Consider the following 22,763-nt stretch of genomic DNA (forward strand, 5'->3'; position numbering starts at 1 on the left):
TTTTGTGAGACTAGGGTGCTATGATGATCGTGAAGACGAAGAGTTTGGGGCGGAGCCTCCATGTCCTAAGAACAGATGCTTTTATCTGGTGGTGGGTGAAAGTAGTATCTGCAATTTTTTTTTCTTTAAAAAAAAGGTCCGATCTGAAATTTTTGGTCTTCAAAAATCGGATCTTGGACTGTATTTGATTACCGATGCACTTCCTCTTAACTTCGTTTTGATCTGGCGAACGTCCCTGCCGAAATTCTTTTTGAAGCCTTTTCATGTTTCTCGGTGGCTTCAAGCGACGTGATGTGGACATGCAGTCCTGTTGGCGAAGGTGAGTTTTATTTCTCATTGAATCGTTTGTTTTTATCTTTTGTTCATACGAATCAAACATATATACATACCCCAAAATATAAATGACACCGTTGGAATAACAGGCTGAGTGCCCCCATCTCTCTGAAGGATTGAAGCCCAAAACCTTTGGATACAACCACATTGCCTTCTTCACCTTCCAGGGATCCCATCATCCTTCTCTGTTATCACACCTTTACAACCTATTTGAAGAGGAAAACCCAGTAACAGAGGGAGGAAGAGATACTCAAAATTAACATGAACAAGCCAAGTGAAATATCAGAAATCAGTGTTTACAGACACGAAAAGATGGGCGCTTTCAAGTCGAAATTACTGTGTCAACCAACAAAAAACAGAAGGTTTATCATATTGGTATCTGATTGACTAAGAAAGTGCCAGCGGCTACTCTGTTCCATAAGCTGCATCTTCTTCCATCCCCCCTTCTTCTTCTTCTTCTTCTGGAATAGTTCCTTCAGCCTCTTCTTCCATCCCCCCTTCTTCTTCTGGAATAGTTCCTTCAGCCTCTGGCTCTGGTCCCTCTTGAACTAGCACTCTTGGTTTTGTTTTCCTGTTTCTTTGTATGTAGTTTCTTAGTTTGCATAATGAATATGCATCATCTCTTGTTATTGTGTAAGAGTCGTAAACCCAATTAGTCTTGAGGTATGTTCCGTCTTCCGTCTTCTTGTAGAAGAAGTAGGACCTTTTTAATCCCGCGATTTCAGGTCCGTTGTAGATCTCGTAAGTAGATTTCTCTGTCCATTTTCCTTCCGGATTACTTCTTTTGTTCTGCCCCTTCTTCTGCCCCTTCTGCTGTAGTGGTGAATAGAACCACCACTTGCCTCCCTTGTTGATACCCATTTCTGCTAATCTTTCCGGAACTTCAGATCTTATATCTAACCTTACGATGTGATCGAACTCCTCCACTCTTCTCAGATATGTTTCAATTATTTCCAAATCCGATTTTGGTTGGGGATCTCCTGGTACTTCTGCTGCTGCTGCCAGTGGTACTGGTACTTCTGCTGCTGCTGCCAGTGGTACTGGTACTTCTGCTGACATCTCAAGCTGGTGGTACATCCCAAGCCGGTACATCTTAAGCTCGGACACGCTTCTACAAAATACAAAATAAAAATCCTATTAATTATTATGTCATAATATATATATATATATATATATATATATATATAAAATGTCTTACTTACGTGTAATGTTTCCGATAAAAGACTAGTGCAGTTTTAGCTGCACAAAGAAATGCAGCACTGACATTGATATCATCCTTGGCTGAGGTTTCCAAGTATGGTATGTTTCCGTTGGATTCACACCAATCCTTTGCTGTCTTCTCTGGAACCTGTACATGCACAGGCATTGTAGAACCAGATACAAGAAAGAACAAAACTTTGAAGTGTCATTTTCATATCTTACCACTCGACTATTTCCACCATCTATGTCTATCTTGTTCCCAAGTAATATAAATGGAAATGTTCTGGTGTGTGGGATCCCTTGCCCCTGGAAAAGCACAGACATTTGTTAAGTACATGTTTACCCCACATCATGAATTTACAAATGGATTAAAAAATTAAATATCCAAGAAGATCAGGTACATAGTAGATTAATTGGATAAATTCAGGCTTTGCAATACTACAACTTAACAATTGACCTCCTTTATTGTTTACAACGTTTCAAAGATGAAGATACAAACAGGACAACACAAAACCTTGCTATAGAATTATCATATACTAATGATATTTTATTGCTCTGTGCAAGGGTACAAAACAAATCACTAGGCAAATAAGTTGAATTAGAATAAAGAATAACCTCTTGTAGCAATGAGAGTGGCTTTCCTTATAGAATGGATATAACAAACAAACAAAATAATGAACACAGTCCAAAAATCTGTAGAATTCAACTTATTTGAATAAAGAATAACCTCTTGTAGCAATGAGAGTGGCTTTCCTTATAGAATGGATATAACAAACAAACAAAATAATGAACACAGGCCAAAAATCTGTAGAATAGTGTTTACTTGTAATTATCAGAAGTATGAAAGCTAGTCAATATGCTCTTCAAAGAAGGCATAACAAGAATTGGCATAACATATGAAATTGGGTGCTTAAAACCACATTCTAATTCTGTTATTCTTTTTTGTGCAGGGATATATAACAAATTTGATAATAAAAAAAAAAAAAATTGGCAAAACATAGGGATAACACCCGAAGGTTAAGACTGAATCTAGCATTAGAATGTTCTCCATTTGCAACACATCTACCCATCTTCACACAGATTTATAAGAATGGCGTTAGAAGTACTGTTCCAAATAGAATGTACGGGATCAAATGAAGGAGGAAGAGAGAACATAAAGACCATTTCCAGGAGGAAGAGAGAACGTAAAGACCATTTCCAGAAGATGAAGTAGTTATAAATCCAAATTGGAAGGGTAACATGAAACTTGAACAGCTACTAGAAGTACACTTATGGTAGAAACAAGAGACAGGAAAGAAAAAAAAAAGAAGCAAAAGTGTATCTTGCATTGCTTGGCCATATGAAGATAACAAATATAATCTAGGGAATCAGCAATGCTTTACTTCTTGCTCAGCAGGGGCAGGGCTGACCCTTATGGTTTCATAGCCAAATTTGGCAACTTTCCACATCAACATGGCAAAGTGTTCCACTCTTAGGGATGGATCCATCAATCAGAAAGACGCCACTTTACATATTGTTGCATGTATGGATAATTTGGCTATTTTCTGATCTTGGGTTTGAGAGGTCTTAGTTTGAACTAGGGACGTGTTCGATTTCAGAGCTAATTCAATCAGCTACTGTCAAATTCGTTCCATGCACTTCCACAGCACTCCCAACCATACTGTGTACTCTCTCAAAAGTCCAAATTTTGAGAGCTTTTCTTTTTATTCTGAGTGTCAAATTACAGCAGTGATGAAATTTGATGAGCAGGGACCTAAAAGCCTACCTGTCCACAAATTTAGGGTCCCATCTGTCTGCCATGTGGCAGTTATTGGCATTTAAAGTGGCATATCAAAACTGGCCTCCCTATAGTTTATGAATAGTATTTCTACTTCTCGTCAACATAAAATAACATATATTCAGTATCAAAAAAAAAAAAAAAAAAAACATAAAATAACATATGGACTCCTGGTGTATGAACGAGGGTTTGTAATGAGAATAGACTCCTTGAGAAGATAAGAGATCAGTAGGAGATTAAACTAAGCCAGCAATGCAAAAAAGAAAGTAAAGGAAGAGAGTTATGTATTAAAGACGACCATATGATATAGTTTTAAAAATATACGTGAAATCTTCTAGACCTTTACCAATCAAAAGATTCCCAGTATTAAATATTGAGCTTTCTTTTAAAATTTGAAACAGACTAAAGATTGAGATAGAAATTGAATTAACACCTTTGTTTTAGCATAAGACGGTGAACCCACTATCAAAGTCCAGAATATGATATATAAATGTATAATTGATTCTTTTTTGAAAAGAACTCTTAACCCTCTGAAGTTTATAATATTTGCTAATATCATCTCATACAATTCCTGTGCGCAAATAATTGGACTGCAACCGGTGATGTTGTAAACAATTACTAAAATTACATGCAGTACTATACAATAACTATCACGTCCAATAAATGGTGCAATAGGCAGCACATGCCCATTGTCTAATACAGGAGAAATCACCTAAAGAGTCTAGACATATAGTTTCAGTAAATGTGGAAGAAAATATCATTGAACTAAATAAAACTAGCACTAGCACCGGACAGAAGAAGGCATCAGCACCTGATTAAGAAACTTTGAATGCCATTTGGCCAGGGAATCGAAGGATTTCACATCATTCACGTCAAAAACTAGAAGGCAGCAACCCCAATCTCTGTAGATTTCAACATCTGGACTTTGAAACCTTCTCTGTCCTGCTGTGTACGAAATCTGTCCATGCAAATGTATAATCATAGTTCAGCAAGTGTCTTGAATCAGTAAAAGTAACAATTGATTAACTAATGTACGCACTTGGAGCAAGGGTTTCAAGCTCGTCCTCGATCTGAATATTCTTCCTGCTAAAACCATCATCAATCGTAGTTTTATACTGTGGAGGGAAACTGTTATTGACATATCTAGATTACCAGTTAAGGCCCCATCAGAATCTGAAACTTAAATTGTACAGTACAGTAATAAAATCACATTCATCCTCCCACCAATGTGATCCCCATTACTGAAACAGAGCTCCCACAACTGAAAATAGCCTATTCTGAAACCCTAGAACATCCTCAATCACTACTAATTCTTACAGATCAAGAAGGTGAAATGTACATATTAAATCCTTAACGATAATGCTCTTTAAGAAAGAATCAAGAAAGTCGTGCAACTAACATTTATTTTTCTGGCATTATAAGGGACGACAAGATCGTAGATTCAAGTTTTACGAAAATGGTGAAAAGAACACCAGAGAGAAGAAGAAAATGGCAGCAATAGTAATTCGAAAAGCATAGAAACCAAAAAAGAAAATTAAACAAACCAAAGAACAGAACAGATCTCATTTCATATCGAATCAAATCAAAGATACCGATTCATTAAACACGTCTTCCCCACTCTGAAACACAAAGGAAACAATAAACAGAAAGAAAAGTAAGCCATGGAATTTACAGAAACCAAGAATCCAAAGGAATTCCAAATATAAGAAAACCGTACCCGTTTTCTCCCACAAGAAAAATATTCATCGATTTTCGCTCCATGTTGAAGAACGAGAAAGAACGACGAGAAGTTTCTTCAGAACGCTACCTGCTCGAAACAATCGAAATTCGCCTTACTACTTTGATGGCGGAAGAAAGGAAGAAAAATTACTTCAGTGGTTCTCTCTCCCGCACACTCTCCAACGCAACAAATAACAGAATGAAGGGAATACTGCAAGTCTGCGACAGAGTGAGAGAGCGACTCTGCGAGGGGCGTCTTTTAAATGCAAAGGTCCGTCACTCCGTCTAATGCTCTAGAAGAAACTCGCGCATCCACTTCTCTTCTCTAGTTCTCACTTCTCTGCTTAATGTCCTGTAATGGCAGTAATGCCCTTCTCATTTTACGAAAATGTTATTATACATATGGGCTGGAAAAAAAGCCAGAAAACACCTTTCTTTCTTTTTTCTTTTTTCTTTTCTTTTTTGTATAAACCCACAAACAAGACTAAATCATAAATTGAAGTCAATGTTTTTTTCAAACATAAAGGAAAATACATATTTAGCTCACCTCCATAGGGAAAATACCTTTGTGGGGATACCTATTTAGCTCACCTCCCTAAAGGAAGGAAGATACATATTTAGCTGACCTCCATAGGGAAAATACCTTTTGGGCTTTTTTTGAATTATGGCTCATGACAAAATGTACTTTTCAGATCACGGTCTATGACTCACATCATATAGAAATATTAACATTACTTAATATATAGCTACATAACCGTGGTTTGGTCGGACTAGGGTTCAGGCTTGGTTAGCGTTGCACATAGATTTGCACTGACTGCATGAATATAATCTTTAACCTCGAAGATCTATTACATAAGCTCTTACTATACATAAACCAAATAACTAGCTTTTTACTGTTCGATGTGAGATTAAAGTTTTATCATAGAAATCATAAGATAAAATGACAAATAAAATATATATTTTATATTCAAATAATATACATATGTTCTAAATTTAAAAAAAAAAAAAGCTTTTTGGGAGTCTGTAATTGTAATTGATCAAATCGTGGAGAAAAGCCTACCATTGCCAAATGAAACACTTTTTGGGCCTTTAGAGCTGACTTACTGATGAAACGATTTATCTAGATGACTTCAACTCACCGGTGATCTTTACATCAATATCATCTATTTTTGAGTATAATGTATTCAGAATGTGTCTGGATAATGAGCATGTGACATCAAATGTCAACCTAGAGATGAGCAATCATACCATTTATTTTTTTGATAAATTATTATTTTTTTTATTTGATTGGGATGCTAGGAACAAGACAATCACATATACTATATAGAGCAGTGAACACATAATTTCTTTATTAAGAGGTGCCGGTCACTAAGAGAAATTAACTTTCATTTCAAAAAATAAGAAGTTAAAAAATTCAAATTGCATAAATTTATAATCCAAAGAGAGAAAATAGAAGAATCTTTTTTATTCATTTAAAACAATCCAATATAATAAAATGTCTACAGATATATTTATACTTAAAAATAAAGAAAAAGATTTTCCTGCCGCGGTCAATGTCCACCTACTGAAGAAGCTTCTTCTCCAGTATTTTCTTTACCATTGGAATCTTATATACGGACCAGGGATTATGTAATCTAATTCAATATGTCATGTTTATTAATCAGCAATTCTCTCTCTCTCTCCCTCGCTCTCTTCTTTGTCTCCATGATAATTAAACACCCCCCCCCCTCATGCGAGCATACTTGCACTCGCACAACTTTAATTATCAAGCACGCCCAAGGAAAGAACCATTGTGAAAATTATATCTATTCAATATCTTTCATAGATTAAAAAAATAATATAAGTGAATTCAGATTTTTTATGTATTATATATTTTCTGTGAAAGATCTGTTATGGATTCAATGTTTCTTTTTCCTCTGGAGAAAGATCCTTGATGTCTCATTTTATTGTCAGTCTCCCTTCATAGATTACAGAACCATTGTCTCGTGTGCAGACACCCTATCCCAGAAGGCGCTATCTTTGGCGAGTGAGATAGTCTGGCCTATTTCCTCTCCTTGTATCCTCTCAATGATTGAGTTGGACTCCTCGATTGTAGCTTGTTGTTCTCTTGATTGAATGGAGTTTATTACCAAAAAAAAAAAAAAAAAAAATGTTTGAGCATGACTTCCTCCTCTTGATGATACATATTGGGGGCTTAGATCTAAATCAAATCTAGCTCTAGTAATATAGAGGAGTTTACAAATCCGTAAGCCACATTGGCTAACAAAGTTGTTTATTAGAAGACTATGAACACAATGAATTTAAATGCTACATTAATGAATGAGAAATCATAATTATATGTTGGGCACTAAACTGATAGTCATATTATGAAATTATAGGAAAAATGAACCAAAAACCGATTAGAGATAATAAATTACTATCAAATACTCAATTTGGTTTTATGCATGAAGATTTCTATAGTGGAAATTATTTACCTTGTGAAAATATATATAGAGTGTAAAAGAGATCTTCATATGGCCTTTTTTGTTTAATAAATATATTTATACGGTCGAAACATATAGAGCATAGAGCATAAAAGAGATCTTCATATGGTCTTCTTTTTAATAAATATCTTCATACAATTGTTATTGATTTAAAAGCCTATGATAAAGTCCCTATCCCTATAGAGTTTATTCTATCAAGTACAAAAGAAGATAAATGTTTCAACATGTGAACATAGTCAAGGGTATGAACGATGGTTCAATGACAAGCTTAAGAATGGTGACGGGTCAAGGTGATGAATTCCCAATTACAAATATATAACATCAAATATTAACTTTAAGCCCATATTTATTTGCCCTTATGAAACATGACTTAAACAAAGACATTCAATATAAATTTTTTTTTCATGCTAATAATATTGTTGTGATAGATTAGACAATATATGGATTAATACCAACTCTAGAATCAAAATGTTTTAAATTAAGAAAATGAAAACCGGGTATTTAGTTGGTCCCAATTAATGGATAATGGGGTGGTAAAACATGATCAAAGTAAATTCTACAAAGTGATTATTCTAGGTATTTTCGATCAAATCATAAATAAAAAAAATGTGATAATAAGAATGATGTTTTCAAGTGAATTAAAATAAAACGGATGAGGTGGAGAGGTACATGTTGGGTTTATGTGATCGACACGTCTCTTTAAAACTCAGAGGAAAATTATAAGAATTAGAAAACTTTCATGTAACAAACTAAGATATATGATATTGACTGTTAAGCCGTATCATACAGATAACCCTAGTGTAGCATAAATAAGGATGTTAATTAAGATAAATTATTGGCAAAACTAAAAAGGATAAAGTTAGGGGAACGATCATATTATATTTAGTTTGGGAGTATCTCTAATAAATGTTAAGCGACAAGAAAATTGAATAAGTTAAGTGGCATGACCATGTTCAGTGTTCAATGTAAACCTTTAAATGCCCATATATAGAGGATGGATTTAATGCAAATTGAAGAAACTAAAAATAAAATTTGAAATTTGGTTGGACAGGAAAGCTTATAAGTTTGAACCCAATAATATGAATAAACTCAACTTAAAAGAGAGAAATTGACTAGGTTAGAAAAATAAAGGAGTATTTTGAGGATTTAATTTTAAAAAGGCATAATTACTAATGCCTCATATACTGTAGCTTAATTACTACTTTATCCCCTAAATTTTTTAAAATTACTAATCCAATCTTAAATTTTACCTCTAATTATTGATGCCCCTTGCCATTAATTTATTTAGTTAAGCGATGATGTGGCATATTTGATTTATCTAAATTTTAAAAATAACCTTGAAGTTTTATATTATTTACTTACACTTTATGTCACATCCCCATAGCCAATACCCTAACAGCGATATATTGAGGTGTGATCCACAGTTTCAAAGATAAGTGTATGACGATTATATACCCATATTGCACAATAATATATCACTTACCTCCCCTCTTAGCTGGACAAATAGCACTTACCTCTTAGTTGGATAATATCACTTACCTCCCCTCTTACCTAGCAAATATATCAAACACCTCCCCTCTGTTAAATTTATCCGTTAAATTTAACTTTTATCGTTAAATATTTTTCTAAAACCCCAAACTACCCTTGACTAAAAATATTTTTTCTTTTAAACCCTAAATTACCATAATCACCATAGCAGTTAAAATACTGAATTACCATCAATTAAAATAATTGTTAAAAAATCAAAACACCATAGTTAAAACTCAAATTATCTTTAATTATTAAAAGCCCAATATACCTTCTTCTTTTTTAAATATTTATCAAACAACTAAAAAAAATTACAAAGGAGTTAGTAAATCAGTTAAATTTAGCGTGTAATACACTTTTTAAAAAATATTTATCAAACATTTAAAAAAACCCAAAAGTAGTAAGTGTTTAATTTTATCAACATACCCCTTTTTTTTTTTAATTGTATTTTTTATTTTACTTGATAGTAGTACATGTTTTTTAATTGTTTGATAAATTTTTTTTTAAAAAAAAATGTATGTTGGGCTTTTAATAATTAAAGTTAATTTAGATTTTAACTATGGTGTTTTGGTTTTAATAATTATTTTAATTGAGGGTAATTTAGTAGTTTAACTGTCAGGGTGATTACGGTAATTTAGGGTAAATAAAAAATATTTTTAGCCAATGGTAGTTTGGGATTTTAGGAAAACATTTAACGGTAAAAGTTAAATTTAACGGAGAAAGTTAACAGAGGGGAGGTGTTTAATATATTTGTTACGTAAGAGGGGAGGTAAGTGATATTATCCAACTAAGAGGGGGTGTAACTGTGTAAGTGCTATTTGTCCAGCTAAGAGGGGAGGTAAGTGATATTTACCCTAGAAATAACTATAGAGTATAGCGAAAAATAACTCTATAGATCAACTGCGGAAGTTATGACATAATTCTAAAGTATTACAACCGAATAAAAATGAAAGACTAAGTCTATTCTAGTTCTTCCATAGGCTCTTCATCATCTTCTTCTTCATCAACCTTCATCTTCTTCATATTGGGCTTATGCACTTGCATCTTCGGATCAGCATCTAACTCACTACCCAACAATGAATAAGACAATGTTTGCTACTATCAATAGAAGCCATCAAAGTGGTCCATATCGATGTACAGCTCACTAGTTTCTCCCACTGAGTCAGCAGTTGTAACACATAAGGAAGGCTCCTCCGCACTGGTACACGGGATCTCTTCTGAACCTACAAAATCATCTATAACCATATTCCCCGAAGGTTAAGCTCAATAGAACTCAGCAAGTAGTTCAATCATAATAACAGTTCAGAACACGTATGATGCAAATGATTTGAAACAATAATGCAAGTGTCCTTCTAACTTTATATATGTTAGTTTCTAGTGGCAAACACGCTTTAAGATAGAATACTATATTCCTCTGGGTAGTCTTAGTCACTCTTCCCTCTCTAAGTATTTTGGGTTCTCCACGGTAATTGGGTCAGCGCATCTATCTTAGACATTTCATGACTGAGGTTTAGGTCACATTCTTTCATCGCAGTAAATGGGTCAGGGCAATAACCTATTGATATAATTCTTTAATATTTATACAATTATAGCACTAGATGGATATATGGCATAATCTTAATTTTGAGTCGTCATTGGCGATTTTGTAATACAACTATATGGATTTCTCTTTGAATTGATTGCCAGAGAACCTTGAAGAACCTCCCCTCTAGGTAGCAAAGGTTACTCCAAAGAGTGAAGAAAAAAATAGTGATAACCAATGATGAGAAGTTATCATTAAGTCATGGAAAAATCTAAATTGTTTAACGTACAATTCATATTTAACTCAATAGATTTAACGGTAAGATATTGATAAGTGTTCTGCTAAGTCATTCACATGTCATAGAAAAAATAACCTATTGATCTAGTTCTTTAGCATTTATACAATTGTAGCACTAGATGTATATATAGCATAATCTTAATTTTGAGTCGTAATTGGCAATTTTGTATTACAACTAGATGGATTTCTCTTTGAATTGATTGACAGAGAACCTTGAAGAACCTCCCCTCTAGGGAGTAAATGTTACTCTAAAGTTGGGGGGGGGGGGAATAGTGGTAACCGATGATGGAAAGTTATCATTAAGTCGTGGAGAAAATCCAAATTGTTTAACGAATGATTCAGATTTAATTCAATAGATTTAACGGTAAGATATCGATAAACGTTCTGCTAAGTCATTCACATGTCACTTCAGCTACAATTTAGCTTGCTTATTTTTTTTATTTTTTTTTCTTTCAATTATGTGCGTTTTTTAGTTTTCGTTACTTTCTTTTTAATTTGACACTATCAATTTTTGAAAGTTCATACTTCCAATATATTTTAATTTATTTACTTTATAAGTTTTAAGAAGTTCCTACTATCATTAGATTTTATTTATTTTTTAAATCCAAAATGAATAAGAATTCAAGTTAAAATTGGAAATTTCATTTTATTTTTTGTTTATAAATGAGAATAACATTGTTCTTTGGTTTTTTAATTCTAGAAAACAAAATAGATGTTAAACTGCGCGCAAGCTGGCCCGAATGAACCTCAGTTTCAAAAAAAAATAAAAAATGTTAAACATTCACCGTAACGGTGTCGTATCACAATTAGAACTAAGGGGGGAAGTAGTAATTTGATAAATAAGGTCATTTTAGTAATTAAGCTATAATATAAGATGCAATAATAATTATCCTTTTTTGAAATTAAATAGGGTGAAGGAAAAATGATTGGTGTTTTTTTTTTTGGGAATCAAATATGTAAGAGAGTATTCTAATTATCTCTTGTCCCCTGTACTGTACTGTAGCTTAATTATTAAAAGGACCATTCTCTTTATGAAATTATTATTACTACCCTCAATTATAACAGTATTGACTGATTGTTATACTTGAATGTTTTTTTTTTTTCTTGAAACCAAACCATTTTTGTAAATACCGAAACCGTAGCGAACCATTTTTGTAAATACCGAAACCGTACCGAACCGCTTTTGTAAATACTGAAACCGTACCATACCATTTAAATTCAGTACGGTACGGTCCTGGTTTTCAGTATTCAAAGTTGGTATCGCACCGAAACCATACCAATTGACACCCTTATTGTTGGATGATCTATCATACTACTATTATGAAAACACGAACTTAAAAGACATGACTATATTTTAATTATTTAAAAACACTTATTCACTAACTTAATAGACATGACAAATAATGTTTACCATTGTAACTTTACATTTAATAACTATCAAATAAATTGATATTAATGACATCGCAACTTACGATTGATTGGCTACCAAAAATAACTTATTGTTTATTAAACGTTGGTAAAGGAAAAGTTATAATTAAAGAATTTTAATAGTAAATACCTTGATGCATGCATATAATTTTTTACTGGTAAGCCAAAAAGAACGATTAGCATAAATTCATAGCATATTCCAAATGTATTATGCTAATCAAACCAAGATTGTATACGATTTTTTTATTTATTTGTAATTTATTTGCTTTATTAGTCTGTTAGTGAAGTATAAAAATTTAATACCACAAAACTATTATATATAAAATTTTTTTTTTCTTGAATGATTATTTATAAAATGATAAAATCTATCGAGAGCAAGGAGAGGTCCTATGACAACAAGCCAAATAATTGTTTTCCTTGTCAAAGCGAAAAACCTTTTTATTTTTTTGAAAAAATTGAACACCCGTTGAATTATTTCTTAAAATAGTTTTTTAATGGTGGGTCTCTTAATTAAGGGTGAAACTATCAAATTTTATAAATGAAATTAAAATTAAAGATTTTTCAGTAGGCGAGATATAGGTGGGCCAGCAAGGGAGGGATGTGGTGTTTTTGACCGTGGTAGGTGGTATTTGCTAAGGTAAGGTAAGGTGTATGAGGAAGATGAGTTAATGAAAAATCTTTCACCCACTGAAAGATGCTGAAAGATTGGATATGAGATGAAAAATAATGGGGGTAATTTAGTCATAACATTTTATATAATGAGTATTTAGATGATTTAATTTTAAAAAAAATAGTTATTCTGTTAAGTGTGGCCGTGTGGGTAATTAGTAATAAAAAGATGTGTCATCAGTAATATTTGACATTTGACACTACTTAGGGAAGTATCTTCAGCTTTACTTGTACTCAAGAGAGCCACTAATCTTTACCAAAAAAAAGAAAAAGAGAGCCACTAATGAAAAACTAATATTATAATTAATGTTCTCTTTTGAGTCATTCAATATATCATTAGATACATTATTATCAATATCATTTGTTTAATTAGATTTTATTTATTTATTTATAATATTATCCCATAGGCCATAGCTTATGAAAAAGTACAGGAAAGAATTACGAAATAATGGAAATCATGTAAAAAAATAAAAGATGAAAAAAAAGGAGTTATTGTAGGCAATAGAGGAATGCAAGTATGAGGTGATCATAGGGTTGACATCCTCTGCGGCCCGCATAGGAGCGGCCACCCAGCGGCCGCTCCGGATGTGGGCCGCGTGTCACAAACTTTAATCAGAATCGTTCAAATTTTGTACAATGTTTCCTGTTGAACCACTAATAATAAACGCGGTTTGGATGGAATGAACAACATGGTTAAACCGAACTAGTTTTTTTTTTAACTAAAACAAAACAAATAAACCCTGAAAACCTAAATCGATTGCCTTCTATCTCAATCTGAAAACCTAAATCGAAAATCGGAAGCGAAAGTGGCGACCTTGCTGGACTCTCCTCCGAAACTGACTGTTCTGGCAACGACGAGAGGATTTTAGGGCGTGTTACAGCACATTCTAGCGAGTTACACGGCTATGGTAGCTGCTGTTGCAGCTCTCCAGATTAAACTAGAGATCCGATTGATATATCAAACTGGGTGTGGAATCAACCACCTAAAGTCTTCAAAGGAAGGAAGCATGTTAGCCGATCGCACCTCATGATTTTCATTCCAATAGATCCAATAGAGGTGGATTAACTAGGATAAGGAAGAAATAAATTTAATCGGAGATGGAGGAAGGCGTTTGGTAGCATAAAGGCATTTTTCGAATTGAATCTGGTGATGGTCAAAGAGCTGGAAAAATCCAGTCATGCATCCCATCTGGTTCTCCATCTGCTTTTCTAGATTTTGTTTCATTAGGCCTTCTTTTCCAAATTTTGATCCTTCTTTTCCAAATTTTGATTCATTCATCTAATAATGAGAAAATACTTAAGAAATTTTAACCAGAGATGGAGGAAGACGTTTGGTAGCATAAAGGCGTTTTTTCGAAAGAATCTGGTGACGATCAAAGAGCTGGAAGAATCCAGTCATGCATCCCATCTGCTTCTCCATATGCTTTTCCAGATTTTGATTCATTCATCCGAACAATGAGAAAATATTTATGTTTTAGAACTAATGATCGGGATGCATGACATGTCGATGAAATCAACTATGTAATCCAAGCTCAAATATTAGACTAGGTTTGAAATGGAAGAAAATGCAGAAAAGTTGGATCGATTCAAGTTTTCAAGTCAATATTGAAGACGATGCAGAGGAGTTGGACCGACTTAGGTTGTCAGTTTTCTTTGTTTAATTATTAAAAGTGAGTATAAAAAACCAGTTCGGTTTAATCATGTTGTTCATTCCATCCAAACCGCGTTTATTATTAGTGGTTCAACAAGAACCATTGTATGAAAATTGAACGATTTTGATTAAAGTTTGTGACACGCGGCCCACATCCGGAGCGGCCGCTGGGTGGCCGCTCCTATGCAGGCCGCAGAGGATGTCAACCCGTGATCATAACCATCAAAGTCAGTTCAGTTGGCAATGATCAATACCTCTCACTAAAGAGGTAAGGGTTTGATCTTCCTTGATAGTATATATCACAGTCACGCATTATTTGTAGTAAATTAATATAAGCATATAAATATTGATTCAAAGGTATTCTTATTTTTTCTTAAAAACTTAACTTACTTTCTTCAACATCTATCTTAATTTTCTAACGGCCCAAAAAAATTGTGATTATCAAAGGATAGGCAATCTGGCAATGTCGAATTGGCCAAAAAGAAAAATGGGTAATGTTTTTTTTTTATATTTTTTATTTATTATTTATTTTTAAAGAAAAATTATTTATTCAAGCGAAGGGATCAAAGTTGAAGAGCTAACGTCTTTCAAAAGGAGTGGACTGTAGCGGCGTAGCCGCATGGACGCATTCGCAATCAACCGGGATAGAAAATTGACATATTTTTTCCTGTAAGGGTTTTGATTAATAAATTGAATAATTCAAAGGCTGGCTGTAATTGTTTTTAAAGGGAAATCCTTTTTACCTTCCCTTCCCTTGTCTTTCTCCATTTCAAGTCTCAAGTCTCAACTGCCGTCGGCGTCTCATTCTTCAGCTGCTGCTGCTGCTCTGTATCTAATCGTGTTATATATACACACAAGAAGTTCACAGAAAAAGCATTGCGAATTTGATCGCCTGGCGTTCGATTTGTGTGGGAAATTTTCGATCTTTTAAGTGAAGATTCGTTGCTATGGAGGTCCTTTCTTAATTTTCTTCGGATCTTGAGCTGGGCGTCGTTGATTGCGAATTTGTGTAACTCCTAGAGAAATTATAAAATTTCACAGCATGCATGTAATGTATGAAAGTGTTTCTTGCTTCAAATTTAGATTAGGTCTTATCCTAGGTTTCGACTGACATGGATGATAGACCGGGATTTAGGATACCCTTTCTGATAATCCAGTGTTTTCTTTGGAGATCGTGTATGTTTGAAGGGACTTGATGTATAACATTTCGGGGAAGGAACTTGGGATCATCTTTTGTGCTATCAGTGGTAGCTAGAGCTGATTTTGGCCGAGTTGTTTCCACGAAATCATGTTTCGGAGGAGCCGTACGTGGAAGGGAAAATAGAGAAGGGAATGGAGGTCCTACTTGTGGGCAGGTTCGAGTACTTGTCGGTGGAGATTCGATCAGGTGTGTAACATGAACGTTGGTTTTCTTCTTCCATCCTTTCATTAAAATTCCTTCTTTTGGTTTTTGAATTGTTGAACCGTAAGGGGAATGTAATTTGTTTTGGTTAGTTGTTTGAGGGATCAGATGTTAGTTGTTGGATTCTAGCTCATGGCCACACTGTGGTACTGAAATTTTACTACTGGGTCTAAATTATTATACTTGTCTTGTTTAGTTGCCTCTTCTTTGGGTATCATCAATAGGGGATGGGGAAAGCTACCAGTCTAGAAGAAAATCAAAATAGATGGCATTCCAAATCCTATCTAGCGGGATTTGGAAGTCCATCTTCGAAGATTGCGCTCCCTCCAAAGGTGATGGACCAAGGCTCAAAACACTAACTTACCAATCCCCGATCGGAGATGGAAGAACATGAAAAGTTCCTCAAAATCCAAAACCAATATCGACCAAACCCAAAGGAACGCGTCGAACAGGGCCAGCCATATGGAGGTAAGGGTAAGGGTTTTTCCTTAGATGGATGTGGAGAAAGGGCAAGAAAAGAAAATGTGCTCAAGGTTTTTCACACTGGACCAACAAATGATGCAATATGGGTTAACACGGATGTGGCGGTCAGAAAGGAAAGATTGGGTGGGGAGGGCATGGTTTAGGGCTTTTCAAAGGGTAAGGGAGTGGTGGGGAATGTAGCCCTTGAACCAAACCAATTGGGGGGCAAGGGGATTTGGGGTTGTGGGATCTGAGGAGGTTCCAAGCCGATGATGAGGTGGAGAAGGATTTGGTGGGGGAAGCAGGGAGCCAGATGGTGAGGTCGCAAGAGGAGCTAGAAAGAGTGGGAAGAAATTTCCAAACCTGTGTGAGAATGGGCAAGGGGTAGGAATCTAGGATCTGTTTGAGACGAATGCCGACAAAGGGGTGGATTTGGGGATAGGATACGGGTGTCATAGACAGTGCAGGGACCGAAGTGGTTAAAGAGAATGCCCATCGGATGCCATGGGTCAAGCCAAAAGGAAGTGGAGGAGCTAAGGAGCCAATAGAGATGGAGATAGAGATGGCGGAGATGTCATAGGGATGGAGCAAGAGGATTTTCCTCCAGACCCATGAAGGGTTGGAAGGCATAGGAACAATTATTTTTAGCTGCCTTAGTAGGGTTTGAGCTTTAGGCTCTTTTTGGTATCAATTATCATTGTCAATTATGAGAAATTTTCATTATTTTAAATTGTTTGGCATCTATTCTTAATTTTATTTTTATTTAAAATAATAGAAAAACCTCTAAAATCCATAATGAACTTTTTGTCCATTATGGATTATAATGAGAATTTCATTATTTTCATTTGTGTAAGTTTACTTAAAGTTTTATAAGGAAGATGAGGGTAAAATAGTCAATACAAATTCTTTTATAACAATCATACTTTTTCCTTCTTTTCTCACTTGTTTACTATCCTTTTTTAACAATTTTTTTTATCTTAACACCAAACTTATTTTTCATTTCATAATTTATTTTCGATAAAATTCACCAAACCATTTTTCATTCTTGACTAATAATGAATTCTTGTACTTATTTATTTTAAATAGGCATAATAAAGAATGAGAATTGATACCAAAAAGAGCCTTAGTCTTAACTTTGATTATTGTAATTGATTAAATTTTCATTTGTATGCGTTTTTCTTTTCTAAGGTAACTAATAACTAACTATTGCCTAGTCACCGATTATATTAATTGACAAGTGTTAAGAGTCCAAGCTTGGATCTTAATGGGAGCAGAAGAATACTACGACTGCTAGTTTTAAATTCATAATGGTGTGTTTTTCCCCCCTATGTTTACAAGCACCAAGTTTAAGATACAAAAAATTAATATTATCAATAAAAGGAAAAAGAAAAAACTAAAAGATTGAAGATCCTTTTTGTTAGGCTAGGTGAAATTTTATGAGAAAAAAGTGAGTGAATGATAAAAACGTAGTAGACAGTATAAGTGCAGTTATTACCATTAACCAGCAATAATGGAGGATATATAGCAATTACATTGGTATGTAATCATGAAATTTGCTACATATGTGAAACTGATCACCATTGTTTGAAGAACTTCACCTTTTCCATGGTTTGTTTCTCCATCTCCAATAGGATTTTCTGTTAAAAGTCAAGTAGTCAACATGTTGCATGCTTTTCTGGAGAAGTGAAATTCCAAAGCCATGAGCGAGCGAGCGCGTGTGTGGCTTGAACAAGGAAGAGTCAGCTGTAGTGGCTAATCGGTTATATGGGAATCCATTTCTATGAGAAATTGTTAGGCCTTGTGCATTGTCAAGTGACTTTGTTGAGCTTCTTGGAGTTGGTAGTCTGCTCACATTGTGCTCGATCACCTTAGGGAGGGACAGTGGAGATGCTTATTTGTTGCCTCTTTTTGGTTTGTAGAGGTGCCATATCATTCCAAAAAACATTCTCATCTTAGTCCTCATCCAGCTCAAACAACAATTATTGAAGCTGAATCAAATTCTCAATGCCATTTGTTTGGGGCGAGAGCTCGCACCTCCATTCTGGATTAAACCTTCAGTATAATGCATCTCCAAAGCAAGATAAAATATGATATATATATGGCTTCCGCATTTAGTGGGGTCTAGCTAGGGTGGTCAGAGACCCTCCTTATGTATATATATATAATATCTGTCTGGATTCGAAATCCGCTTTCGAATTTGCATCCGTTTAGGAGTATCCGAATCCGTCTAATTATTAATAGGATGCGGTATTGTATACCCCTTTCTTACCGAGTATTATCCGTCTAATAAAATTATCCAATTAAGTTACTTATTTAGATTTATTACTCTTATTTTTATAAGTTTTTTACCTGTGAAATATGAGTACTTTTCTATATGTTCTACTAAAATAACTACGAAAGTTGTTAAATTCATAAATTTCGAACCTAGCCCTCACAAATATTAGGGTAAAGATGTAAACAGGTTGTTGAAAATGTGTATTCAATATATATTCATGTTCATTTAGGAGAATCTACTTAAGAAAATAACTATCCGATTATCATCCGAATCGAAAGAAATTCGTCCAAAAACCCACAAGATATTATTTGAATTCGTCCGAATATAATAGGATGCGGATATGGTATTACCACTATCCGATCCGAATCTGATTCGTTTACACCCCTAATTTAAATAAAACACACAAAATAAGGCCAAGCCCACAAAACGATTTAGAAGAGTTTTTTTCATGTTGCTCATTTAAGGCCGTGTATGACATGATTTTTATTTTCTTTTTAAAAATTAGTTACCATAATCATTTGGTAACTAATCTAAAAAAATACGTTTGCCATCACTGTTTCACAAAATAAATTTTTATAATTTTCATAACCATCTCCTCCATAGGTATAGTGGATGGTGCCTACTACACATAACCACAACAGCCTTCACCATGATCTATCAAGTATATAATAATTGGAACTTTTTTTTTTTTTTTTGATTTATAAATAATTATATTAAACGAAAAGGAGACAAGAGAACAAGACACAACACACTACTGATCGCAAATGGAAGTACCTGAAAAGTTTCATAGAATTCAAATACCAATCTCGAAAAAACCCGTAGGATCACCAAATGGAAGCTAAGGTTTTTTCCTATATAGATTTAGAGAAGGGGCAAGAAAAGACAAGGTGCTTAAGGTTCTCCAAACTGGTCCAACAGATGAGTAATTGGGGTTCGCGGGGATGTAGCGGTCAACAATGAATGATTGAGTGGGAAAGGCATGATTAAGGGCTCTCCAAAGAATGAGGGAGTGACGGGGAATGTAGCCTTTTAATTAACCAAAACATACGGGCCAGGGGAGCTTAGGATTGTGGGATCTAAGAAGGTTCTAGGCTTATGAGGTGGAGAAAGTTTTGGTATGGAAAGGGAGCCAAATGATGAGGTCTCTAGTGGAGCTGGGGGGGGGGGGGGGGGGGGGGGGGGTTAATCGTGGGGGGGGGGGTGTGGAGCTCACTGAGCAAACCTCATCCATCATCCTGGCCCAACGTGTGCGCAGTAATGGCCTTCCTTTCATCGATCACCTCCACTGTGGAGAATCCCATGATAGCGTCATTGTGGCCTTCGAGGCTTATGGTCAACTCGGCCGAGTCAAGGTTAGGACCATGACGGCCATTGCAGCAATGCACACCATGCATGAGGATGTCTGCCAAGTTGCAGAGGAGAAATAGGTGAGCATGATTATTCTGCCACTCCACAAGCACAACAGGGGAGAAGGTTCTGGATATTGGTCGGGAAAAATGGGTGACATGGGTCATAGCTGGAGGTTGGTGAACCAAAGAATCCTCAAGAACTCTCCCTGCTCTGTAGCTATGATGGTGAGTCGCCACACTGGATCCAAGCGGATTACTCCAGGAGAGGCCAGTGCAACCGTCACAAAGGGCGTCTGTGTCGTTTTCTTCGGCGGGCCCAACGACCGTGAAGCCTTAGGGCTGGGAGGAAGGATGGCAGAGCATCCAGAGGTGAAGGTCACTGTTGTACGTTTCGTGGAAGAGCAAGGGGCGGTGTCTACTGTAATCATGTTGCGTTCGTCGCAGAAAAAGTGTTATGAGGAAAATTACAGCTTCTCCACCGCCATCATGGATTGGGAGAGGGAGAAGGAGTTGGACGAGGCAGCGTTGGCGGAGTTCCGAAGCAGATGGGAAGGGATGGCAACGTATGCAGAGAAGGTGGCTAATGCAAACATTGTGGAAGAACTAAGAAGTAGTGGGGGGCCCCACGATGGCAAGGAACGGAGGGAAAAAAGGGGGGGGCGCCTTAGCGCCCCCCTCGGGGTGGTGGGGGAGGTAATAAAAAAAAAAAAATAATAAAAGAAAAAAAATCAATGAATGAGGTTGGGATTAATAAAAAAAAAAAAGAAAAAAAAAAGAGTGTGGTTTTTTTTTTTTTTATAAATATAATAATATAAAAGATTATTGACTTCAACTTTTGGAGAACTCAATAAACCATGAGCAATTAATAAATTTGTTCCGTGCATTTTTTTTGGGGTTAACTTCCCGTTTGACTCACATGCATTTGAGTCTTTGACATCATGTAGGTTTATTTCGCTTAAATGGATCAATCGGAACACATGTTCAAAATCAACGGTTATTATTGATTAGATAAAATATGATGAAATCTCAACAATACGAAGCGTAATAAGTGGCATGAATTCCGAGGCCGGATAGAATCGTGATCCTCTTTTTTATTTTGAAATGGTTTTCTTGATAGTCTCCATAATTAAGCATTACATGCCTCCATTGATTTTATCTATTAACAAACCGTGTAAGGGTGGTATCGTTATCCTTATTCTTTTAAAAATAAAAAATTTAAATAATAAATATATTTATAATTAATTAATTAAGTAGATAGACAGATTTATGGTTACCCAATAAAAGAACCCCAAACCGGGGTTGGCAACCAAAAAAAATAAAAAAATAAAAGAACTAAATTTTCAAATAAAATAATTGTTTATGTTTAGTTTTTTTTTGTGAAAAATTGTTTATGTTTACTTATATAGTTTTCTGTCATACCTGAGAACTCTTGTTGCAATATAATATTTAGTTGGTTTCTCTTGTTTAAGTCTACCACTACATTGTAAAAAAAAAAAAAAAGAATAAGAATTCTAGAATATAAGAATGATCAAAAATTAATTTTTGACCAAATATAAATTAAAGGTTGGTATTAATTATGAGAGTCGAATTGCACTCAAATGCTCTACTTTTGAATGAAATAATCGCAACGTTGAGTAGTCCAAAACCATGGAATCGAAATCTTGCTAAGATTTCGCCGATATTTGGAAAACACAACAATTCTGGGATGCGTGAAATAGAAAAAGTGTAATTTAGGAAACCTGCAACATGGGTAAGTGTGAAGTGAAAAAAACAAAATTTAAAAGCATTTACTGGTTTACGTATGACACTGACACCCATCATGTGAAATGCATTTAATGGACTTGAATAGCAAATCAAATATAATAAATTAAATTACAAAACAAAGCTAGCTATTGACGTGTGTGAGTCGGTTTGACATTAACACAGTAACACATACTTTAATGGACTTGAAATGGAATTCAAAAGTAACAAATATACAAAACAAAAGCATTACGAAGGGTTGGTGGTTTCCGATTTCATCAGTAGAAGTGCAGAACACAGTTGGAGACCAGGGGGCGATCTTCGTAGGGCTTCTTCTTCTTCAGTTTTTCTTCCCTTTTTCTTCCCTCGTTTGGTGGTTTCTGGTTTTATCAATCTGCAGAACACAGTTGCAGACCGAGGGCGATCTTCGTAGGGCTTCTTTTTCAAAATTTCTTCTCTTTTTCTTCCCTTATCGGTGATCGTTAGGGGTTTGATGGTGGATTCGTGGATAATAATGGAAGCTTAGATCGTTAGGAGGGTTTTATTTTATCTGTGATTGCAGATCTGAGATTACCGGTAATAATGGAAGTTTTGATCGACTGAATTTCTGGTTTCAGGCGATATCTTGCCAGTTCGGAGAGAAATCGCCAAGATATCGCCGATATCTCGGGTTTAGGGTTTAGGGTTTATGCATATCTCGTTTCGCCCAGCGAATTTCGGCGACATATGTTGCCGAAATTCGCCGAAACTAAGTTCCATGTCCAAAATTATCCAGTTATGCTCCAGCCAAGCCAACTAGATCTATAATATAAATAGAAGCCAAACGTCAAACTCTACAGCATTAGGTGGATATTCAACGAAACCAGCGAATTTCGGCGGATATCCAGCGAAACCAGCGAATTTCGGCGGATATCCAGCGAAACCAGCGA

The 22,763-nt window shown here is 35.1% G+C and overlaps 1 protein-coding gene and 1 pseudogene across 1 annotated transcript; one reads left to right on the forward strand and one right to left on the reverse strand.

Annotated features, from left to right (window-relative positions):
* Nucleotides 1–1,505: 1,505 nt before the first annotated feature.
* Nucleotides 1,506–10,284, reverse strand: LOC149027235 (ras-related protein Rab7-like). Its single transcript, XM_089139083.1, has 5 exons — nt 10,178–10,284; nt 4,358–4,453; nt 4,122–4,272; nt 1,756–1,839; nt 1,506–1,681 (listed from the first exon to the last, which is right to left on the reverse strand). Exons 1-5 carry the CDS (start codon nt 10,282–10,284, stop codon nt 1,532–1,534), a joined length of 588 nt encoding a protein of 195 aa, XP_088995209.1. The 3' UTR covers nt 1,506–1,531.
* A 9,957-nt stretch (nt 10,285–20,241) lies between these two features.
* Nucleotides 20,242–22,510, forward strand: LOC149027236 (cation/H(+) antiporter 20 pseudogene; annotated as a pseudogene).
* The last annotated feature ends 253 nt before the right edge of the window (nt 22,511–22,763 follow it).

This window comes from Hakea prostrata, chromosome 1 (genome assembly GCF_041222555.1).
Source record: "Hakea prostrata isolate BN-2017 chromosome 1, UWA_Hpros_2, whole genome shotgun sequence".
Taxonomy (NCBI): domain Eukaryota; kingdom Viridiplantae; phylum Streptophyta; class Magnoliopsida; order Proteales; family Proteaceae; genus Hakea; species Hakea prostrata.

Excerpts from the sequence above, each read along its gene's own strand:
- LOC149027235 (XM_089139083.1), bottom strand. The coding sequence starts at position 10,284 with ATGGTTATAGATGATTTTGTAGGTTCAGAAGAGATCCCGTGTACCAGT. Across the intron at positions 1,840-4,121 it reads ATTCAAAGTTTCTTAATCAG|GGGCAAGGGATCCCACACAC; the intron begins GTGCTGATGCCT and ends GTGCTTTTCCAG. Across the intron at positions 1,682-1,755 it reads ATGGTGGAAATAGTCGAGTG|GTTCCAGAGAAGACAGCAAA; the intron begins GTAAGATATGAA and ends GTGCATGTACAG.